Source organism: Rhinatrema bivittatum, chromosome 13 (assembly GCF_901001135.1).
Source record: "Rhinatrema bivittatum chromosome 13, aRhiBiv1.1, whole genome shotgun sequence".
Lineage (NCBI taxonomy): Eukaryota > Metazoa > Chordata > Amphibia > Gymnophiona > Rhinatrematidae > Rhinatrema > Rhinatrema bivittatum.
The window spans coordinates 73,472,440-73,493,110 of NC_042627.1; the positions used below are offsets into that span (position 1 = coordinate 73,472,440).

A 20,671-nucleotide genomic window follows, 5' to 3' on the forward strand; every position below is an offset into this window, starting at 1 on the left:
GTTTCTTGTTGTGTAGCCTATGTGACAGTCAACCTATGGGGGGACGGTGGGTCCCCAAAGCCTTGGGCCTAGGGAGCCCCCTCCTCAGAGGGTCTTAATCTGCCAATGCACGAGTCTGAGATTGCCAAAGCATTCAGCCCAGTAAATCTATTTGTTTACTCTTCTTACAATGAGGGAGCCTAGGACCCCTTCATCCTGACATCTTCATTCTCTCCCAATATGCTCCACACAGAAAGGTCCCCCACAAACCTGATCTCTGAAATATTAGAAGGCCGGGGACTCTCTGGTTTTCCATATTCCTTATTTATATCAAACGGAAAACATGCAACAGTGACCGTGTGAGTCCACTGGGAACTCTAAGCCAGGAATATTTGTGGACTCCTTCAGCCTAAGCCCCTCCTCCTTACCCTGTCACCAGAAGCGGGAGAACCTCTGGCGCTCGGTGAGAGTGGGGGGGGGGGCCTGTCAGCCAGCTCTGCAGTGTCCCTACAGGCTTTCCCCACTCACACCGCAGGGCCTGTCGGTGCATGCCGGCCTGCAGGCCCTACACTCGCCAACTGCTGGCACTGTATCTGGTTTTGGGTTCGGTGGAGGGAGGAACAGTGGCCTGCATGGTCGGGAGGGAGGATGGAGTGGAGATCCTCAGGAAAAATAATAAGAAATGAATTGTGTGGTGGAGGTGGGGGTTTGTACACGACCTTCGCCTTATTGCTAGCACCGGCTGAGGTGTAAAAACAAGAATTCTTGTGCTTTGTAATAGTTGCCCCATGCTGCTATTTATTTATTTATTTATTTATTTATTTATTTATTTATTTAATACTTTTTTATACCGACCTTCATAGTCATAACCATATCGGATCGGTTTACATTTAACAAGGGTATAACTGTAGCGTAACTAAAGAGAATTAAACAAAAGAAATGAATAAGGCAAAGTTACATTCAACAAGGATAAGGAACTTGGAAGCTTATGTAGCTGGAAGGAAGTAAAGGTAGAAATAATTAAGAAATACAATAGCGGATACGGGTTAAAGCTTAAACGTGCTTTAGCCTAGAGGTGCCATAGTCCATCGCTCATGGACTATGGCACCTTTTCATGACATAAATGATGGCCTGAAATCGATTATAAAGAGGGTCTGCTATATAAATCAAATTCACAGTGTGTTTTAAAATTCAGAATCTTTATTTAAATTTGGCTTTTATGATTTATACCATACAGCGATTCTTAATGCTTCCTTAGTATCAGAGACACTGCCTGCTGCAATTTGTGCATTACAGAAACCCTAAGAGTTTAGGAAACCATGAAAAAAAATGCTTTAAATATCTCTCCTCATATGCATATACCCAACTGCCTGGGAATTTCACCTGTCCCCCACCCACCCCTTTTTAAATTGCTTTCCAACTCACCTAGCCCAGTCATTGAGAATGCTCAGTAGGGGACATCACACTGTGCCCCTGGCCTCCTTCCAGACCCCCTGCAATATTGGGCCCCTAAATCCAGCCACTAGGTGTCGCTCTTGCATGATGACTGGGACTCCCCAGTCCCCCAGCACTGCCTCTACACTACAGCATCCTCAGCCCAGGAAGATCTATCCAGCTGTACCCTCCTTGTTACATGGGGTGCAGCCATCGTGCAGCCTTAGCTTCTCTGTGGCTACATTTTCCTCTGGTAAGACCTGCTCAGCTCAAAATTGGGACGTGCACATGCGCAGCAATGTCCTTTGTAGCTCCATATAGCTAAGTCATAAAAACGTAAGGCTTGCCATGGTGGGTCCATGAAGCCCAGTCTCCTGTTTCCAACAATGTCCAAGCCAGGTCACAAGTCCCTGGCAGGATCCCAAGAGGTAATTCCAAGTTGCTTATCCCAGGGATAAGAAGTGGCTTTCCCCAAGTCCACCTTAATAATGGTTCAGGGGCGATTCTATAATGAGGCAGGGTGAGGCGGCTGCTTCAGGCGGCAGAATTTTGAGGCGGGAAAAAATGCCCCCCCTCAGAACGCTGCTGTGGTGTCTGCCTCACACTGCCTGCCCCTGCTGACCCAGGCCGGCGGCGGCAGAAGAGAGGCGGGATAGGAGCGCAGGACGAGCCGGGAGGGGGGGAGGGGCGGGGTGAGGGGGGAACCATCTCATCCCTTGGCTGAGGTGTCAGGTTGCCTTGAGCCACCCCTGCAATGGTTTATGGACTTTTCCTCCAGGAACTTGTCCAAACCGTTTTTAAACACAGCTAGACTAATAGCTTTCACCACATCCTCTGGAAACAAATTTCATAGCTTAATTATGCGTTGAGAAAAAAGGTAATGCCTACTATAATAGCTCTTCAACTCCATATCTGGGAAAGCATCCTGAAAGCTGCACAGACCCCTGTAAGGATGTGCAAGCCTGCTATTTCATCGGTCCAGCTCCATACATGAAAGAGGTTTCATTCTGCAGTGCTGCATTAATTGAAATATAAAAGTGCAGATTTTTGAAGCTGGTTTTTGAAATGGTATTGTACGCCAAAGTGTCAGGGCTCATTCACAGTAGCTTTGTTAACGACGACAACAGCAAGATGATAAACACTTCTCTGTTCTTTACAGACCTACAGAAAAGATTTTCAAACTGGAAGATCCCAATAGTTTGGAAGAAGACATGGGAGTTATTGTGGTCGATTTCACGCTCTCCATCAGGCAGAGGACTGCTAAAGCGCACGTAAGGGATTTTTGATGCTGCAGAATTATGATTTGCTTAACAGTGGCACCCAAAGTGCAGGCCGAAGGTTGGCTCTTTTTATTTACATACCCCGTCGTTCAAGATACGTGCACTTGAAATGCTTTAGGAGCTATGACAGAACTGAAAAGTAAGATTTCCTTTAGCAGAAAGAAACCCAAAGTGCGGCCATTGTTTGATTGTTAGCAGTAATTTCAATGGAACTAAGAAAACTTGCATGAGTTGTTCAGTGTCCAGATTGGGAAGGAAGTGGGTGGAGCAGTCTCTAGGCTTAGCGTCTATGATGTTGGCCTGCTGGAGGGAGCACCGGTGCATGGCCCTTGGGTGAGGATGTTGCTGCAATGACTGGATGAAGTGAGGTGGGAGGGTGATCTTACATAAGGGGGGACATTCCCAGTTATTTGTTAATAAAGGGTTGGGCTCATAGTACAAGGAGCAGGATGGACACTGCCAATCCAAAGGGAACCCCCCCCCCTCCCCCAGGAATCCATTGCATAATTATTTTTCTAATATACTTCCTTTTTTCTCTTCTCCCACTATTGTCTCTCCCTTTGGCTTTTACTATCGGGGGAATCTATTGCGTAGAGATGGTCAACAAGGACGCGACTGGGCCTCTCTAAGGTAACTAATCTATAGCATTTTCTAATTCATCTTAAAATTGTCGCAGCATGTACAGGGATAAAATGTTCTCGGGAGGAGAATTCCTTGGAAATCAGCTCAGATGCACTGATCTCCTGGCTTTCTCATGACCTTCGGCAAGTCACTTTACCTCCTGGTGGCCTAACTTGGTCAACTATAAATTAGCAATGGCATAAATACAATTTGTATTTGCTTTTCTCTCTTTTTTTTTTTTTTTTCTGGAAGCTTTCTGGTTGTCTGGATGCTAGAAGTGTACCCGTCAGGTCAGCCGGCTCCCCCGGGTGCCTGCACCTATGTTTCCAAAGCATTAAGTTGCACAGTGCATTGGGTTGCTACTTGCAGACAATCCCAGTTGTTATGTGAAGCCACACAAAATAACTAACACTACTAAATATGCACTCTTGTGTGTCCAAGAGTTAGTCTTTCAGCATATCATCCTTTTTAGGGCTTTTCTAGTCATGTGAAGCACTTGGGGGTTGCTAGGCCAGCAAACATTAACTGATCCGGTCCAGACGTTTGGTGGACAGGAGGAGAGAAGAGTAGATGGTAGATGGGCCTGGCACCACCATATTGAAAACGACCTTGATCCGATGAGTGAGGTCATTTTCAATAGGGCCAGAGTTGAAACGCGCTAGAAAATTACCGGTTTCTCTAGGACCAAGTCTGTGCGATTGTACAGGAAATACTAATTGCACAGGGAGAGTGATTTTCAAAAGCTTTTTTTCGCAGAAATGGACAATTTAAAAATTGCCTTCTCAAAATGCGCCTCTCTGGTTTGTATGTAAGTTTACTCGGACTGAGTGGAGGTGCTCCTGGGAGTGGAGTTGGAGAAGGATTGACATTCATACTCATACTTATGTATTTTAAAAAGAGCACACATTAATTTTCCTGAAAAATGTCTGCGCATATACTTTTAGCAGGTGCAAAAGTGCGTGAGTAGATTTGCCGGGATAAATTTCAAAGAGGACTTGTCCCCGAGCTGACCCCATGGCCCTTTCCAGCAGTCAGGTGGCAGGCCAGCAGCTCCCAGCCATGCATCTGCAGCGACAGCCCACCATAGGGGAAATGGGGTGGTGGTCTTTAGCACTGTCCCAGGTCAAGAGGCAGGCAGCATGGAACTTAGTAATGAGGTACACGGGGATGGGGGGAATGATTGCCCTGGATGAGCAGCACCTGCAGCAAGTGGAGACCCTTGGGCTTCAAGCGTCTGCCGCACCTTCGCTCCCAATTACGAAGATTTATACCTGCCTATTCCCTATTCTAGCAGATTATCCCCACCCTTGCAACCAGTCCTGTAGTTGCATACAGGCGCAGATGGCTAAGGCAGAGGGGGAGTAGCGCGCAATTCACCATCGACACGTGGACCACATCTCCCTGATAGCACCCACTGGTGGGAGCTGGCTGAGGCAGGGGCAGGCAGCACCTCTAGCGGGGACGGAGCATCAAGGTGCAGGTGGGCCTTGCTGCACACCCAGGTGATGGATACCAGGCCTACCTCGGCTAATATTCCATCAGCTGGAGGGCTGGGAGCCAGACTGGAGAGGTGGGAGGTCTTCAGGCAGCTTTCTTTGTGACTGTGGTCCACATACGATAAGGGCAATGGAAGATGTTTGTGGGTGTGCGTGTGTGGGGGGCTTTCAGGGGATTTGTCGCTTTGCACACTTGCAAAGTGAGGGATCCCCTGGGGCTGGGGGGCCCCATGGACCACAGGATTCCAGTCCTGAAAGACCCGATACACGGGTGCAGGAAAATAGCAGGGCATTTTCATTGAAGTGTGAACGATGGGCAGCTGCACCGTGAAAAGCAGAAAGAAATTGGGATGCCTCATAAGTGTCTAATTCAAGATGTTGGCATCCACTGGAATTCTACTTATCTGATGCAGAGGTTAGTGATGCAGCAGACACCCCTTCATGAACTGTGTCTGGAGACAGAGATAGGGATAGATCGCCCCCTGGAGCAGCATGATTGGGCAGTGATGAGGCAGCTGGTGCAAATCCTGAAGCCCTTCAAGGATGCCACAGAGGGTCCGAATTCCTGAAGCAGTACCTTGGGTGAAAGGACGACCTCCCACTCCTGGCATCTGTGTTGCAGATGGAGCAGAAGGGTTCAGGTTGAGGTTGCAGGAGGGAGAGGGGAGACGGAATAGGAGAGGGCTCAGAACCCACTTGTTTCGGCAAATTTGGTGGTCATACCAACATTGCCTGCAACGATTTGTCCTTGATTTTAGTAATTTTGTGGGACAAGACAATGGGCGATCGAGCCTCCTGGCAGATCTTGGGGGTGAGGAGGATCTGGCTAAATAGATATCTGGCATATAAAAGAGGTGGTCTAGGGTCATTCCAGGGTGTGGCCAACACTTATGTACCTACATTTGTTAACTTATTTGTGTATTTTTACACCTGCTGATTATCTGGAGTAAGTGATAAATGTGTTTATTGTGTATTACTGACCGGGTGGGAGGTCCTGGTGAGCTGGGGGAGTTCAGGCAGAAGAACCAGGAAGATAGCAATGACCTGGAAAAAGACTGGGAAAACTGGTTGACTAATTGGTAAACTGGTTAATTTCTTTTACATGCACATGTTTAAAAACTGGCCGACTTAGTGTGTATTTCGGGACTCGTGCGAGTAAGTTCAACTTAATTTTCATACATAAAATATATGTGCCTATATTTTTTTTAAAATAGGTAAGAAAATTATGCGCGTTGCACGCATTGATATATGTAGTTTCACTGCATTGCATGTATTTGCTTGCATGTTGTGGGGTAAAGATACGTGTGCTCTATAAAATGTGTGAGATTGTGATCTCCTCACAGTCATATGTGTGTATATGCTATTCTGTACAGTTTGAAAATTATCCTCCCTTCCGGCTGTTAGCCATATATCTGCTATTGAGCAAGTCTAAAGTTGTTTGGATGAACTTATCGGGCTAAATATTAGTTAGCCGGATATATTCAATGGTGCGGCTATGCTGCTGAATATCCCGGAGAGTTAGCCGGCTAGTTTATTTGGCTAATTTGTTTGGCTGGATAGCAGCTGAATATGGACCTTTTGTAGGTACTTTAGGACTGCTTTCTGCATGAGCAGACTTAGCTGGTAGCATTGCTATTCAGCACTCCTTACCTACCTGGAATATCCCTGCACTGTCTTTTTTTATTTTTATTTTTATCTGGCTAATAACTTCTCTGGCTAAAACTTGTATGGTCAGTGAGGCAACGTAGCTCAACCCCAGGTTTGTCCTACTAGCCTGCTAAATACAGAATTTAGCTGGATAAAACCTTTTTTAATATTGTCCTCTATTTGTAGTAGGGCTCAGTGTCCATTTATGGCCAGAAGACTTTACTGGAATGTGTGAAGATCTTTTTTGCATTTCCAAAAAAATCCTTATTTGGGTCTTGAACATCTCCGAAAATGTGTGCATGTATGCATTTTGTGCATAATAATAATAACATAATAAAAAATTGAGTTTGGCGAGGGATGTCATGAAAAATTGGCCAGGCCATGCAAACTCTCCTCTCTCAAGTCCAGATCTAGCCAAAACTCTGTCTTTTGGAACCCTTCTTGCAATCCTGCCTACTCCGATATCTCTGTATGTTAATCACTTTTAATAACAGAGATAAGATGTTATATCGTGTTTGGCAGGTCATTCAGTTCCCAAGGCTCTGGCTAACATCACAGGAACCCTCCCAAATAAATTAAAAAAAAAAGGGATGCCAAGGCATGATACCAGATTAGAGGAAGGAAAATTCAAAAGACGTCTTTTTTTTTTTTTCTCTTTTCAGAATGTTGTCTTATTGTCTTGCAGCCACACGAGGGTAGCAGAGCATCAGTTCTCTTTTCCTTAAGTCCTGTTCGCTGGCTTTTGGAGCTCAGCTAACAAGTAGATGGTCACCCAAGGCAGTAAAGAATTCCCCAGCATGCTCCGGGAAAAACCTGACAAACAGCAGCCAGTTCTAGTTTATTGATTCTGTTGCTGTTGTAAAACCACAGTACATCAATTACTGGCTTTAGTTACAAACTCTGCTCTGTGGAGCAGCACCGTCCGGCAGCTTGGGGGGGGGGGGGGGGGGGGAAAGGTATTACGGGCTGGGAAGAGAAATTGGGAGTGTGGGGTGGATATTGGCGTCGGGGGAGGAGATGAGAGGATATGGAGGAATATAAAAAAAAAAAGCAGCGGACTGGAAACGGTGATCCATGATTGGAGAAGAATACCAGGGATCTGAAAAAATAAAATAATAATAAAAAAAACAAACCAAGAGAACCATAATGCCTGTAGCAGCGGCACTGAAGGATGTAGCCTGTAGCTTGCAGTCTTCCCATGGGTTACAACTGGCACTAGAGAACACTACAAAAATTAAATCCAACAGTAAATTAAAAGCTGTTTTCTCTATTATCATTTATTCGGTGGAGGGGGGATAGGGGTGCCATATTTCAAAAAAAATTATTCTTTCTTCTATAGCCTGCCTGCGTGTTTCATGTTTTGGCTTCTTTCTTCTTGAAGATGCACTTATAAGATGCCAGGGAGCCCCGAGGTGAAGGAGTAGGCAGGGAACTGGCCTTCATTTATTTGTGGGCTGCGGTTCTTTTAATTCAGAGAGGCCGCTGAGACCGAGTACCTGAGATTGCATAGGGTCCCAGATGCCGGATGCAAGGACGAGGTTGTCCTCCCGTTTTCTCCCCTCTGTGACCATGCCCAGGGCAGGTAGCTACATTAATAGAAGAGCATTCTTTCTGTTATTCAGCGCAAAATATGAAGCCGGTTTTCCCATCCAACCGTTGGCTCTTTCTGCTGTCCATCTTGCCCGAAGATTCCTGCTTGCATTCAGAATAAGCTGGCAGGAGGGGGTGCAGTTCTGTGATATCTTTTGCGGAGATCTACCATTGTTCTGCTTCCCTTTCCCTTCCTGATGATTAAGACTGTGAATTGCCCAAATTCCTTGTGCCCATCTTGACATCGAATAGCTGCGAATGTGATAATAAAAGGGGCTGGTCACTAGATACTTGGTCCCAATATAACCCCCCCCCCCCCCCAAAAAAAAAAGCACTGCCTCCATTGCATGCAAATCTATCTCATGCATATTCATTGCGGATGTCCTGAAGACCTGACCTGTTTGTGGCACTCGAGGACTGCAGTTCGCCATCACTGTCTTAGGCCACATGTATGCAGATACACCTGGGGGAATATACTTTTGGGGATAGCCTGGAAAGCAGACCTGTAGGTCACCCTCATGGAGCTGCCCTAGCTTCAACTTGCTGAACATCTCTGCATGTAAGGATTCAGAGTGAAATGCTACCAGCATTTTGTAACCAAGCTGTCTATAGGGCTCCTCATAAAATGCTGCAAGTGGTGGTATTGCCTGCCTCATTGTTAATCAGTGGACTCGTGCTTGTGAAGGGTTTCCAGCCCCTGTTTCATTTCATGGCCTGCTTTGTTGTGTTTGGCAGCTGGTAGCAGCACCCCGTGGCTGTGTTGCTGTGCGGATCCTTTTACCATTTGCACGGCAGATTCTTGGGTACAGCTATGTGGCAATATGCCATCTCAAATTATTCAGCGCAGTGCTGCTCATAGTGGCCACCTGTCCTACTTTTTAACCAGACCCATGCCTCAGTGGGAACCACGAATCCTGCACTCTGATTGGGCCACAGTACTAGGTGTTGCAATACCTTTGGCCCCCCCCCCCACCTAGTGCCCCACTGGATTATCCCACCAATATAATTTTTGTACCATTTTGTAGGCCATTGAATTTGGAATTCAACAGTACCTTGCACATTACTTACTTTTATTCTTTATGGCCGGAACGTACAATAGCGAAAAACAGCCTCAGATTGACAGTGTCAAGGGTATTGCATTTCGTGACGCGCGTGTTGCTGGAGCAACCTTTATTAAGAGAGAATGGATTGCCAAAGGTTAGGTTGAACAGAGAGCTGGGTTCAGAGGACATGGGGCAAGAATGCCAGTGAATGCTTTACAGAATTTGGTGATGGTTCCCCGCTAAAATTGTCTCAAGAAAGCTAAAAAATTATTGAAAATTCCAACAACAAGCAAAAAATAAGCTGCTACCCCACTTGTTTTAAAGCCGTTTCACAATCTAATGGTAGGGACACCAACCATTAATTGTATGTTTAATTCCATTTTGAATGCTGATTAAAATGGTATATTGCGTGTTTCTATCAGATTTCTGTTTGCTTCTGCAATGAGGGAGGCAAAGGTTACGCAACACCCGGTACGTTTCCGACTCCTCGTGTTTCTTGCGTGTGACGTTACTGAAGATTGCTGGCACGTGCCCAGGTGAAACGTCACACTTTTGTCTGCTAACTGTGGGGGTCCCGAGCAGCAGATTCTGCTGATAGCCTCTTAAGAAGGCATTGGCCTCTGCCTGATTTTCATCATCGGAAAATGAGTACTGGCCCTTCCATTCGAAAATATTGACTTGAAGCTCGAGTCTGGATCATGAATAACATCCTGCATATAAAACATTTTTATGTGTTCTGGTGCATGAGGGATATGATATATAATCTTATAGGGTTTTTGTTTTTTACATTAACTTTTATTTTTGTAAATCATTGTTGGCGCTTGTATTAGTAATATAGTAGGTAACAATTGACCCACCCAGTCTGCTGAGTTATCTCCATTTAAGGTTCTCTAGCAGTTTGAGCAGATGGGCATATACATTCCCATACTTAAACCACCAGCAGCTCCCCACCCTTCTATATCTTTTACCCAGCTTTTTAACCCTGTGTCGACCAATACTCTCTAGGTCTGTCCCAAGCACACTTAAATTCCTTTGCAGTGCTGGTCTTGCACCACCTTCACTGGAGGTGTTTTTTTGAATTTTACTCATGCTGGGCGTTTTTGTGCCAGGATTTTGGATTAAAGGAGAATTGTCATGCTATGTAAAAGAGCATCCCCAGAGCCATCGAAGTTCTATGTGAAAAAAAAAAAAAAGTTTATCACTGACCCGACTTAAAATTGTGCTCACCTTCAGCCCATTGGCAAGAGCAGTGCACGGCACTGGCTGGTGCCGGTTCTAAGAGCTTACGTCACTGATTCTGCTGCAGGGCAGAGAGCAGGCGCACCCCAGCAGCCAAGGAATGGGACCGGCAAGGTGCTTTACTGAAGAATGACATGTTGATTTTTTCTGTGCAATTGTCATTACCTGATGTTGCCAGCGGATTGTTAGGTGACAGTCAGTGCAAATGACCCTGGATTCAGGGCTGACCCTAGGGGAGGCGTGGATCCTGGAGCAAATCAGTCTGCACCAGGGTTTCTCCCCCCTGTCATGCTCCCACTTCCAGCCAGGCACCCTCCCATCCACCCGGTTAGCTTGAAAATCGCACGTCTTGTTCTGCAGGGATTGCTGTGCTGTGCGATTCAGGCCTCCACTTCCAGCACTATTTAGGTAATAACTCCAGAAGTGTACTTTGTAGTGTAGAAGCAGGGTTAAGTTAGCCGGATAATGGAGCCTCTCCCCAGAATGCCCCTTTTATATAATTTAGCCAGATAAGTGGCTGAAATTGGCATATTTGCCATTTACATGGATAACTTTTCAGTTTCCATCTAAATGGCTTTTGAATCTCTACCCCCCTCTGTTTAGGGGCTCTGCTAGTAGGTTAAGAGTTGTCTAATCCTAAAGGCATGTATACATTAGAGTCATAATTGCTGTGAGTTTTGTCTGTCTGTCATATAAATATCTGCATATCTTTTTCCACTATCTCGGTCTGGAGGATCTCAAATAATTGACAAACATCCAAAATCCCCCACCTACATTGAAAAGGATTTTGATTTCCATTATTGCTCCTGGTGCTCTCGGCGGTCTTGGCTGGCCCCTAACCTTGCTTCAGACCTGTTAGAAACCCACTTGCTGGTCCTCAGGGCTGGAGGGGCCACCTTATCCAAGACCCATCCTCAGCATCACTGGTTGGCCAGTACTGGCAGCCCCCTTTCCTTTCTCCATGAGCTGGAGCATGCCACCTCCATGGCATGTCTAGCCCCGTCAGACAGGGGGCCCACACCTAGATCCTGCATGCCAATGAACAGAGCTCTGAAGACTCAGCCATGAGGCCAACCCCCAAGGATTTCATTAAAAAAAAAACATTGTACCCTCCTCTAATTGTAACCTACCAACTGAACACAGGTGTGGGGAGTCCAAACAAAAACCATGCAAGGGAACCTGACAGATAGTTGCATAGCGAATTTGGCACTGGGATGCCACATGAAAGTAAACTCCTTATTGCTTAATCCCCAACATGTTAGAAGAACAGCCAAATTAACATTTTCTGATGCTCAAGCTCTTCGTCCTAGCCTGATGAAATGAAAAAATATATATATATATTGTATTATCTCTCTTTACCCTCCCATCCCCATCCTACACCCAGGTGCTATCTGCAATCCTTTCCTCAGGATGAGGGCATTCTGTGAAATCCAGCAAGGAAGAATAATGAGTGCACACAGCAGTTTAAAATCACAGCCTACAGCAGGATACAATAATGTGGGTAGAGATCTGGTGGTAGAAGGTGGGGGAGAAATGTTTAGGAGGGAGAGCAGGAATGAATGGTCAAATGCATGGTCACAAAGAGGAACGTACCCTGGGAGAGAGAGAGAGAGAGCGGAACCGAGAAATAACTGCGTTTAATCCACCAAAGCCTGTAAAACACAAAAATACAAAGTAATAAAGAATATGCCTGCTGACAATTCTCTCATTTGGTCTGTGTTAGCTGAAGTTGGGGGGGAGAAAGGAGAGAGAGGAGGAGGGAGAGGAACAGAAATATGAACTTAAAACAGCAAAGCGCATCACTTCAGACAGGGGCCATGTTAAATACTTAAAAATGTTCAAAGTACGACCGAGATAGATAAAGGCTTTGATGGGAAGTGGATATTTCCCAGGGACATTACAAGCAATAATCCAGATGTTCTGGTGTAATGCAGCAAGCGTCCGTGGATATATGTGTGGAGCCGCAGCCAAGCAGCGCCTGCTGTAGGCCTGAGCCGTCCTCTCCCATGCTGTTCTGCCATATGGAAGCAATCTCCAGGCCCCTTTAATAGCCAGCTTTGGATTCCATTTTCACAGGGCTCGCAGAGCTAAGTGGAACTGTTTTATGGACAAGTGAGATAGAAGCCTTTCCAAGATAAACATTCAATTTGAAATTAGGACATACCAAGCCACAAAATTATTTTAAGGCATATTTCATAGAAGCACTGCCATTTTTCTTATGCTCTTGCCAGACTGTAGGATGCCCTTTTGATCCCTTGTGGACATGACTCCCATTTTTACAAAAGAAAAGGATTTTGAAATAGTTGCAGTATTTAGGGAGGAATACATCTGCTGGGGCTTTGAAGGATGTCCATGGGAACAATGATGCTTTAGCTTTTTGGCCTACAAGTCCAAGTAGAAAAAAAAAAAAAGTTACAGCTGGATTTATGAATCAAAATCTCATTTTCTTTTCCAAGGTGCCGTTCTGTAGGTACATTCAGGCAGCGTGCTTGGGAAGTCAAACACCACATCTTAACTAGGTGGATAGCATAGCTGTGCTTATGTGGGATTCAAAGCGGGTCTGGAAAAAGGGCACGTTAACGTTTTTGCGAGTTGCATTCCATGGTTATAAACTTTTACAAATGCTTGAAGTCATCCTTTGAAATATTTTTTTTATCTCTCCTCTTCTTCTCCCCCCTCTGTCAAATATGTAAACGTCTCTGAAAATGTGAGCAAACATCTCTCTCTCATTTCCAACTGCTAATTAAATGAAATGGGTTTCCTAATACTCAACAGCTGTAATGTATCTCAGTAACGGGGAGGAATTGAGGAAGGTGGAGGAGAGGCATTGTATTGGTAAGAGGATACCCTTCTTGGGCTCAGGTGCTGTAGAATGTCCTGCATTTAGGTTATCGAGTGGATGGATTCTTGTGTCCGTGAAATTTCACCCATTTTCGGTTGGAACTTGTACATCTTGCTAGTTGACTTGACTAACTACGGGCATTCATACAACGGGTGTGCCATTACTGTGCAGTTCATTGATAATTCTTGGAGAATTTGTTGTGCTGTTTCCTCAATAATCAGCATCATCAGGGTACTCCGTGGATGCTACTAGTGCCATTTCTACTTCCTCTTCTTTAACAAGCTGTTTCTGATCAAAACTTTATAGCACCAAAATTCTCTTATTAAATATCTTCGTAACAACTCCATTGGCTGACTGCACGTTTCTTACAGAGGTATTATTCTGTAGTGGTGACTTTAATAAGAAGGCAAAAATTACATGCAAAAAAGATGGCTGTGATAATGGATAATGTCCTGTGCCTTGAGGAAACCAACTCTGCACTTGCAAGTCTCTTGCTACTTTTTATACAACTCAAAATCTGTTGTACACAGGCATGGTAACTTTCAAACAGGCTTGCAGGCGCACATGTACGTGTTGGCACATGCCCGGAGACATGGTACTTTTATAACATATTCACATGTTATAAAACAGTATAGGTGTGCGTATGTGTGCGCCTAATTTTGCAATTGGATGTGGTCAACCACGTAAAGTTGGGTTTGAGCTGCACAAGTGGGGGAATTTTATAACAGGGACTCGATCACACCATGACCGATTCCACCAGTTTGTCCACCAGTTTGCTCAGTCTAGGGCTAGTCCTCCAAAACTTCCTGGTTCTTTAGCCAGTTATCCCAGACCCCTTAAACCCCTCAGGGATGCCTGTATTTAGTGTTTTTTTAAACTTACACCTCCTGCATAGGAGAAGTAAAATTACACGGCCCTGGACCTGGGTGCGTGCCCAGGTCTGTAGGTACTTGCGCGAACACCTCTTGGCCACGCCCTGTAACACCCATGCCCTGCACACACCATGTCCCTTTTTCTCTGATGCGAGATGTGCTTGCATTGGCACATGCGCCCGCATCCCCTCACTTTAGAAAATCGTATGGACACCCGCATGTCCTAGATGCGCGGCCATCTCCTGATTTTGCTGCGAGCAACTCTTAAAATTCACCTCACAATTTGTGCCACTTCATGCAAGCTGTTTTATTGCTGGAATTATTTTTATTTGTTTGTAGACCCCCAGTATTTTTGGCATCTCTTTTTCTGACTTGTATTTCCCCCTCATGTTACTTTTCTTTTCATTAGTCAGGCTCTATGCAGAGCCTCCAGCTGTCGGAATCCATGCGGAAGAACCAGCTGTGGAATGGAGTCATCAGCATCACTTTATTGGAAGGAAGAAATATCTTAGAAGGCAGCACCCCAGCCTCCTTTGTAATATTTCGAATGGGAGACCAAAGGTTCAAGAGCAAGGTACATGCTTCCAAGTCTTTGTATTGATCGTCAAGGAAGTAAAACTTCTGGAGGTCCATATTCAAAAGCCATAAAATAATAGTTATCTGTCTGAATGGCTTACCTAGCTATATTCAGCCTTTAACCAGCTAACTTTGTCTGAATATAGACCTCCTTATTAGATCATATTGTGCTTGTTTACATGTCATAGTCCTGAAGTCTTCATAGGTTGTGATATCTTTCATAATAATAAAGATCTACTGTTATTGGGACCCAAATGAATCAACATGTAAATAGAGGGAGGACTCGGAGGCCAATGATTAGAATCTTGACTTCCGGAATTTACTGGAAATCATTTGAAGTACGAAGGTCTTAATCTAGTAAGTTATAGATGCTGACTCATTTGGGCTCCAATAGCTTTAGATATTTATTACTATTACGGGTGTATTTCTACTGTCGGTGGGTTGTTTAATTTGATTCTGTAGGGCAGTGATCCCCAACCCTGTCCTGGGGACCCACCAGCCAGTCGGGTTTTCAGGATATCCACAATGAATATGCATGAGAGAAAATTTGCATGTTATGGAGGCAGTGCATGCAAATTTTCTCTCATGCATATTCATTGTGGATATCTTGAAAACCCGACTGGCTGGTGGGCCCCCAGGACAGGTTTGGGGACCACTGCTAAAGGGCATGAGCTTTCGAGATCATGTAGTTCCTTACTATGAAGAGGACCCCTCTGGTCTCAAATTCATGTCCTCCATCAACTTTTTTGGTTGCCCGTTAAGAGGCATCATGCACTTCAGTGTTTATCAGCCATATTGAAATCCACTTTATTAAGAAGTTCCCTAATTGTTTGAAATCAGCCCTTGCCTGAAAAAGGTGATTTGTTGTTTTTTTTATACTAAAATGATTTTGGTTAATGTTTAAAGAGTTATGAGGATTTGATTTTTTTGTCCTAAAGTGGGTTTCAGTCCTTTTGTTTTCTGTATTCCAAAATTGTAAGAATGGCAATGTAACAGGAATTCCTGCCCCAGCTTTCCTGCCCCATCCACCCTGGGAGAAAATATTGATTGCACAATCAAGCTGCAGGTCTTAGTCTGTGATGACATTTCAGCAGCGAGCAGTGCAAAATTGGGGGAGGGAGGGGCATTAGTCAATTGAGAAATAACGCCACAATGCATATAAGTAAGAAGCACACTGTCACTGCTCCCTCGCTACTGTCCCAAGTCCGTATATATATTAGTAATTGTCACAACCCATGGCTTTTACTGGCATCAGTAAGTAAAAAGCAGTGGGAGACAAGAAGAAAAGCAGAAACAATGCTGTGTGCTCTTACTAATACAATTCTAGTTTTTCAATTAAATAATATAAAGCTATAACACTATTTTTTGCTCTAAAGAATGTTTTCTCAGTGGGACTGAAATATCATCAGTATTATGGGATTATACATAAGGCTTAGGCTTCCAGGTCAATCAGGTCCAGGTCTACTGGGCATCCACATCTATCCCTTCCATGCTTCCCCCTCTTCATCTAGGCCATCTGTTGCAAGGACGGTCCTTGATCAGGGTCCACAGATTGCGGCTCTTTCTGGAACCTGCTCACAATGGTAAAGACCCTTCCCCTCCACCCAGCGCCCTGCTATGAAAGCAGAATGCTGACCAGGAAACCAAAACGAGGCCTCTGGCATGGCAGTAGGCAGACCTGCCTCTAAGCCACTAGGCCAGTCTATAAGTAAGCCTCATGTAATAGGTTTTGGTAATTATAATGGGGTCTTTCATCATCCCATGTCGAACGTAAAGAACGTAACAAGTGCTATGCTGGATCAGATCAAGGTTCATAGAGTCCAGCATCCTGTCTCCAACAGTCCGTAAAGCAGATCCATTTCCTGTTGTTCATTCCTAACGACAGCAATAGCTTTCTCTGGTCAGCCTGGCTGCTAATGTTTTGTGGACTTTTCCTCCAGGAACTTGTCTAAACCTTTTTTAAAGCTCTCTATGCTAGTCGCCTTGACTACTGAGTTAATAGTTTAAGTGATTTTTCTACCAGCCGAAACAGTGCACCCATTTTTTAGATCAGTTGTCCTGATACTTAAGGCATAATATAGTTTGCCGACACTCATCCCTGTCAATATTATTTTTGCTTTATGAAGCTGAGTCAAATTTGCAAATCAGAAACCCATTCAAGACTCCAGTCAGAGTTTGGCTTAAGGTGGGAAAGGCTATGAAAGAAGAATGCAATGTGCACAGGACTTGTGTATTCTCTGATTGACGGCAAAGAACACAATCCAGGCAGACTTGACCTGCTCTGAAACATGTTTCCTAAACTGAGCTGCAATTTTTCCTTTTATTAAAAAATATAACCCAAGCCACCTATCAGTTCCCAAGAAGCAGAAGTGACTAAGCCATGCAGTGAATGTATTGATGAATTGTGGTCTTCTGTTCTTGTCTGTTTTGTGGAATGTTAAAGAGTTGATGCATCAGATATCAAACTAATTTTGTATGAGGAAATAAATCTTGTAACTGCATGTTTTCTAGACACTGTGTAAGAGTGCAAATCCTCAGTGGAGGGAACAGTTTGACTTTCACTACTTCTCCAACAGGACGGGCATGTTGGAAATTGAGGTGTGGGGGAAAGATAACAGGAAGCATGAGGAACTCTTGGGAACGTAAGTCTTGCTGAGTCTTTTTTGAGTGTGTGTGTAGGGTTGGGATTTTCAGGCCCCTTTTCTTATTCCTCCTTCTATTTGTTCCAGTTCAGTCAGCAATTGTGCTGGGATGCTGGTGTCAGGAGCCTTCAAGGGCAACCACCCGAGAATTAGTTTCCCTGTATTACTATGCCCATGTTGACTCTGGTCATTGCAGAACTGATCCTGAGACCAGTAGCTGTGCACCAAGGCTCCTTCAAAAGCCCTGTATTATGGGCTCTAAATCTAGCCACCATGGCTCTCTCCCTCCCTCCCCCCAGGGGCTGCAAATGATAACTCCACAGCATCGCTAGCCAACCTGGGCTGCACAAGGCCCTATCTGAGAATTAAACTGGGGACCTTCCGTAGAGCAGTGGACAACACTGGTGTTGAGCTATCGAGCGGGCCCACCAGGCCACTTCTAAGCACTGTCTACAAGGCAACTTGATAGGTTACTCTTTGGTTCCAAGAACTTCTGTTGATGTATTAATATATATTTATTTTAAATTATTTATAACCCACCTATGTAACATTTGATGTTCTAAGTGGGTTACAAATCTAAATATGTTCATAATGTTTATTAGTTATTATTTTTTATTTTATTGTTATATTTTTTAATTGGTTTTATATTGTATGTGAACATTTATATGGATTGTATTATGTGTATATTTTGTACATCACTTTGAGCAACTTTATAAATCTGGAAAGAGTAATTAATAAATGTTATAAAATAAATAAAACCACACATTAACAAACTGAACTAACATTCACAGATAAATGAAAACAATTACTTGGCTCACCTAGGGCTGCTTTTGGACTCTACTACTGTCAATATTTATTTATCTAATTCCTCAAATTACATAAGAAAATCAATTCTTCATATTCTATGATTTGTAGATATATAGTACTACAGTGCATAGTTCCATTAATTACTGCAGATGTCGAGTAGAAATGGAGAAATAGTTACAGTTAATATAGCAAAGAAGATTATACAATCAAGGGGTCATTTATTGAATAATTCTGAGTCTGGGGCAAAAGTGGGACCAGAATAGAATATGGGAAAAATTTAAACTGATTTGATTTTGTGCATATTTAATGTTTTAATGCTAATTTGTTTGTTTTTAATGAATTATGAATATTATTTTGTATGCCACCTTGGGTGATTTTTTTAAATCGCGGAGGTATGTTAAATAAACAAACAAAAGATTCTGATGAGAAATTGATATTTTTCGTGCATAATTTGAAAGGGACAAACACAGATTGTGTGCTTCCGATATGTAAGCTTTCACGCAACCCCGTTACCATCTTTATAGAGGACTCCCTAAAATCAGAAGGGGAGGTCAATGCTTGGCGGCTGACAAGGGCTCTGAGCTCTCTGCAGCACCAAACTCCTCCTGCTACCAGCAGCCATGGAAGCAGAATGGCTTCTGAGCTGAAACCACCTTGTTGCTGGCTGTTCGGAGTCTCCCATGGTTTGCCCAACCCATCCGCCGGCACCTAAGGCTTCTGAATAATAAACCCTAAAAAATGTAAGCCCTGCTTATAAGTGGCATATTTTTGGGGTAGGAAAGAAGTTATCACTGCTACTTGGTGAATTGTTTCCACCGGAGTGCTGGTGGTTAAGAATCTTCACTAGCCAATCGGATCTTTTCCCTTCACCTGAGTCATTGCAGAGACTGCTGGTTGGCTAATGCTGTAATGATGCTTGGGAAATGGTATAAGATGTATTGGCCTTCAGATAAGTAGGATACTAAGGGATATCACATCATGACTGGGAATTCATTGAAGAATAGAATTATTTATTTTGTTTTCTGTCCCAGCTTCAGGTTGGGCTTGTTTGTCTGTCCATCTTCTGAGATGACAGACATCCCGGAGCCTGATCCAACATACACTGTGATAACCTTCCGAAAAGAAAAATTGCAGTAAAAAGGCAATAAAACAGAAAATCATTGATAAAAAAAAAAAAAGGGGGTGAGGTAGAGAAGGTCACATTTGCAAGAGAAAGCCAAGGCACTTGAAAATGATCCAACTTGGCGTTTTATCGCCCTGCAGCTTTCCAGTCGACCTGGCCATGAACATACACGTTGGGTTAAATTCGTTTTACTTCTAGCAGTTTTTGCCTTTGAGAAAAGTCTCTTTTGTTAACAGCTGGAAACCTTTTGCAGGTGTAAGGTGGATATTGCCGCCCTGCCCTTGGAGCAGAGGAATCGCCTGGAGCTGCCCCTGGAGAACAGCCAGGGCTTAATACTGATCTTGATCACCGTCACGCTCTTCTCTGGGGTCTCCATTTCCGACCTGTGTGTCTGCCCGCTTGAGGAACCCAGTGAGAGGCAGCAGATTGCGCAGCGATACGTGAGTGCTTAGTCATATTTCCTTTTCTTCTGGGGTTGAAACAAAACTTCTGGGAGTTAAAATGAAGGCTGAGGTGTTTGGTATTTTCAAAGGCTTTGTCTGGGTAAACCTCTGGAGTTACCCGGACAAAAATCAAGATTTGAAAGCTTCCCTGCCCCTGCTCCCTCCTGGATAAAAATAGGCGGGTGCTGTGGGTGTTCTGGGGGCGTGGCTAAATCATAGCCAGTGAGGGTGGGGTAAGTCTGATGGGAAAAATACCTGGATAACTTTATCTGGAAAACTTGGCTGGTTATGTTTCGCAGCAGAATTAATCTGAGTAAGTGCCACTGAATATCCAGGTAGAGTTACCCAAATCATTTTCCTGCTCACTGGTCCACTGAATTTTCCAGTTCACCCCTAATTGCATGGCTGGGCACAGGGATTAGCATTCATAAAAGAAACATCCCTCCTGCCCCCTGTTTCCTTCATCTTTATAAGCCCCTCCCCTCACCCTCCCTGAGGTGACACGAGCCTTGGAGGCTACCTGCTTTTTCATAGGTCAAGCGCCAGAGGGGAAAATCTCCTCTGAGACTGACCACCCCATGCCCCTCCAGCCAAGCATTCTGTCCACCAACAGGTGTCGCCACAGGAGTGGTCAGGAACCACCAACAGGGCCACTCAGGACAGCCCATGCAATGTGCCCCTATCTCATCACACAGGAGATTTATACCCAGGCGTCTTGCAGCACAGTCATGCCTTACTCATTTTTGGAAATCTATAAACTATCTGCCGTTTCTCCTTCCATGTATTATATGTGTAAATTGGTAGCCATAAGAGATTTCCAGTAAAAGCCCATTTGCTTTTCTTTAAGCAATGCCAGCAACTTGATAACCCTTCCAAATGTGAATGCCTGGAGCCTTTACGACATTAAAAAAAAATTAGATAGGCAGCTAAACTCCTAATTTTACTCGGGAGGAAATGTCAGTCAGTTGTAGGTGTATTTTACCTGATTTGTTTTTAGTTACCATTTGCTGGGGGCAGAGCTTCTAGGTCACGTTAAC

At 44.2% G+C, this 20,671-nt stretch overlaps 1 protein-coding gene across 3 annotated transcripts in view; it reads left to right on the plus strand.

Moving 5' to 3' along the window:
- MCTP2 (multiple C2 and transmembrane domain containing 2) overlaps positions 1–20,671 on the plus strand; it is a 181,770-nt gene that overhangs the window by 68,371 nt on the left and 92,728 nt on the right. Inside the window, exons 7-11 of one of the 3 annotated variants that reach the window (XM_029575252.1) lie at positions 2,573–2,684; positions 3,288–3,323; positions 14,453–14,617; positions 17,131–17,261; positions 19,445–19,631. In XM_029575252.1, coding sequence (XP_029431112.1) covers positions 2,573–2,684; positions 3,288–3,323; positions 14,453–14,617; positions 17,131–17,261; positions 19,445–19,631 — 631 coding nt within the window. Of the gene's footprint in view, positions 1–2,572; positions 2,685–3,287; positions 3,324–14,452; positions 14,618–17,130; positions 17,262–19,444; positions 19,632–20,671 lie in introns of those variants that run through there. The other 2 variants (XM_029575254.1, XM_029575255.1) reach the window with 2 other exon arrangements.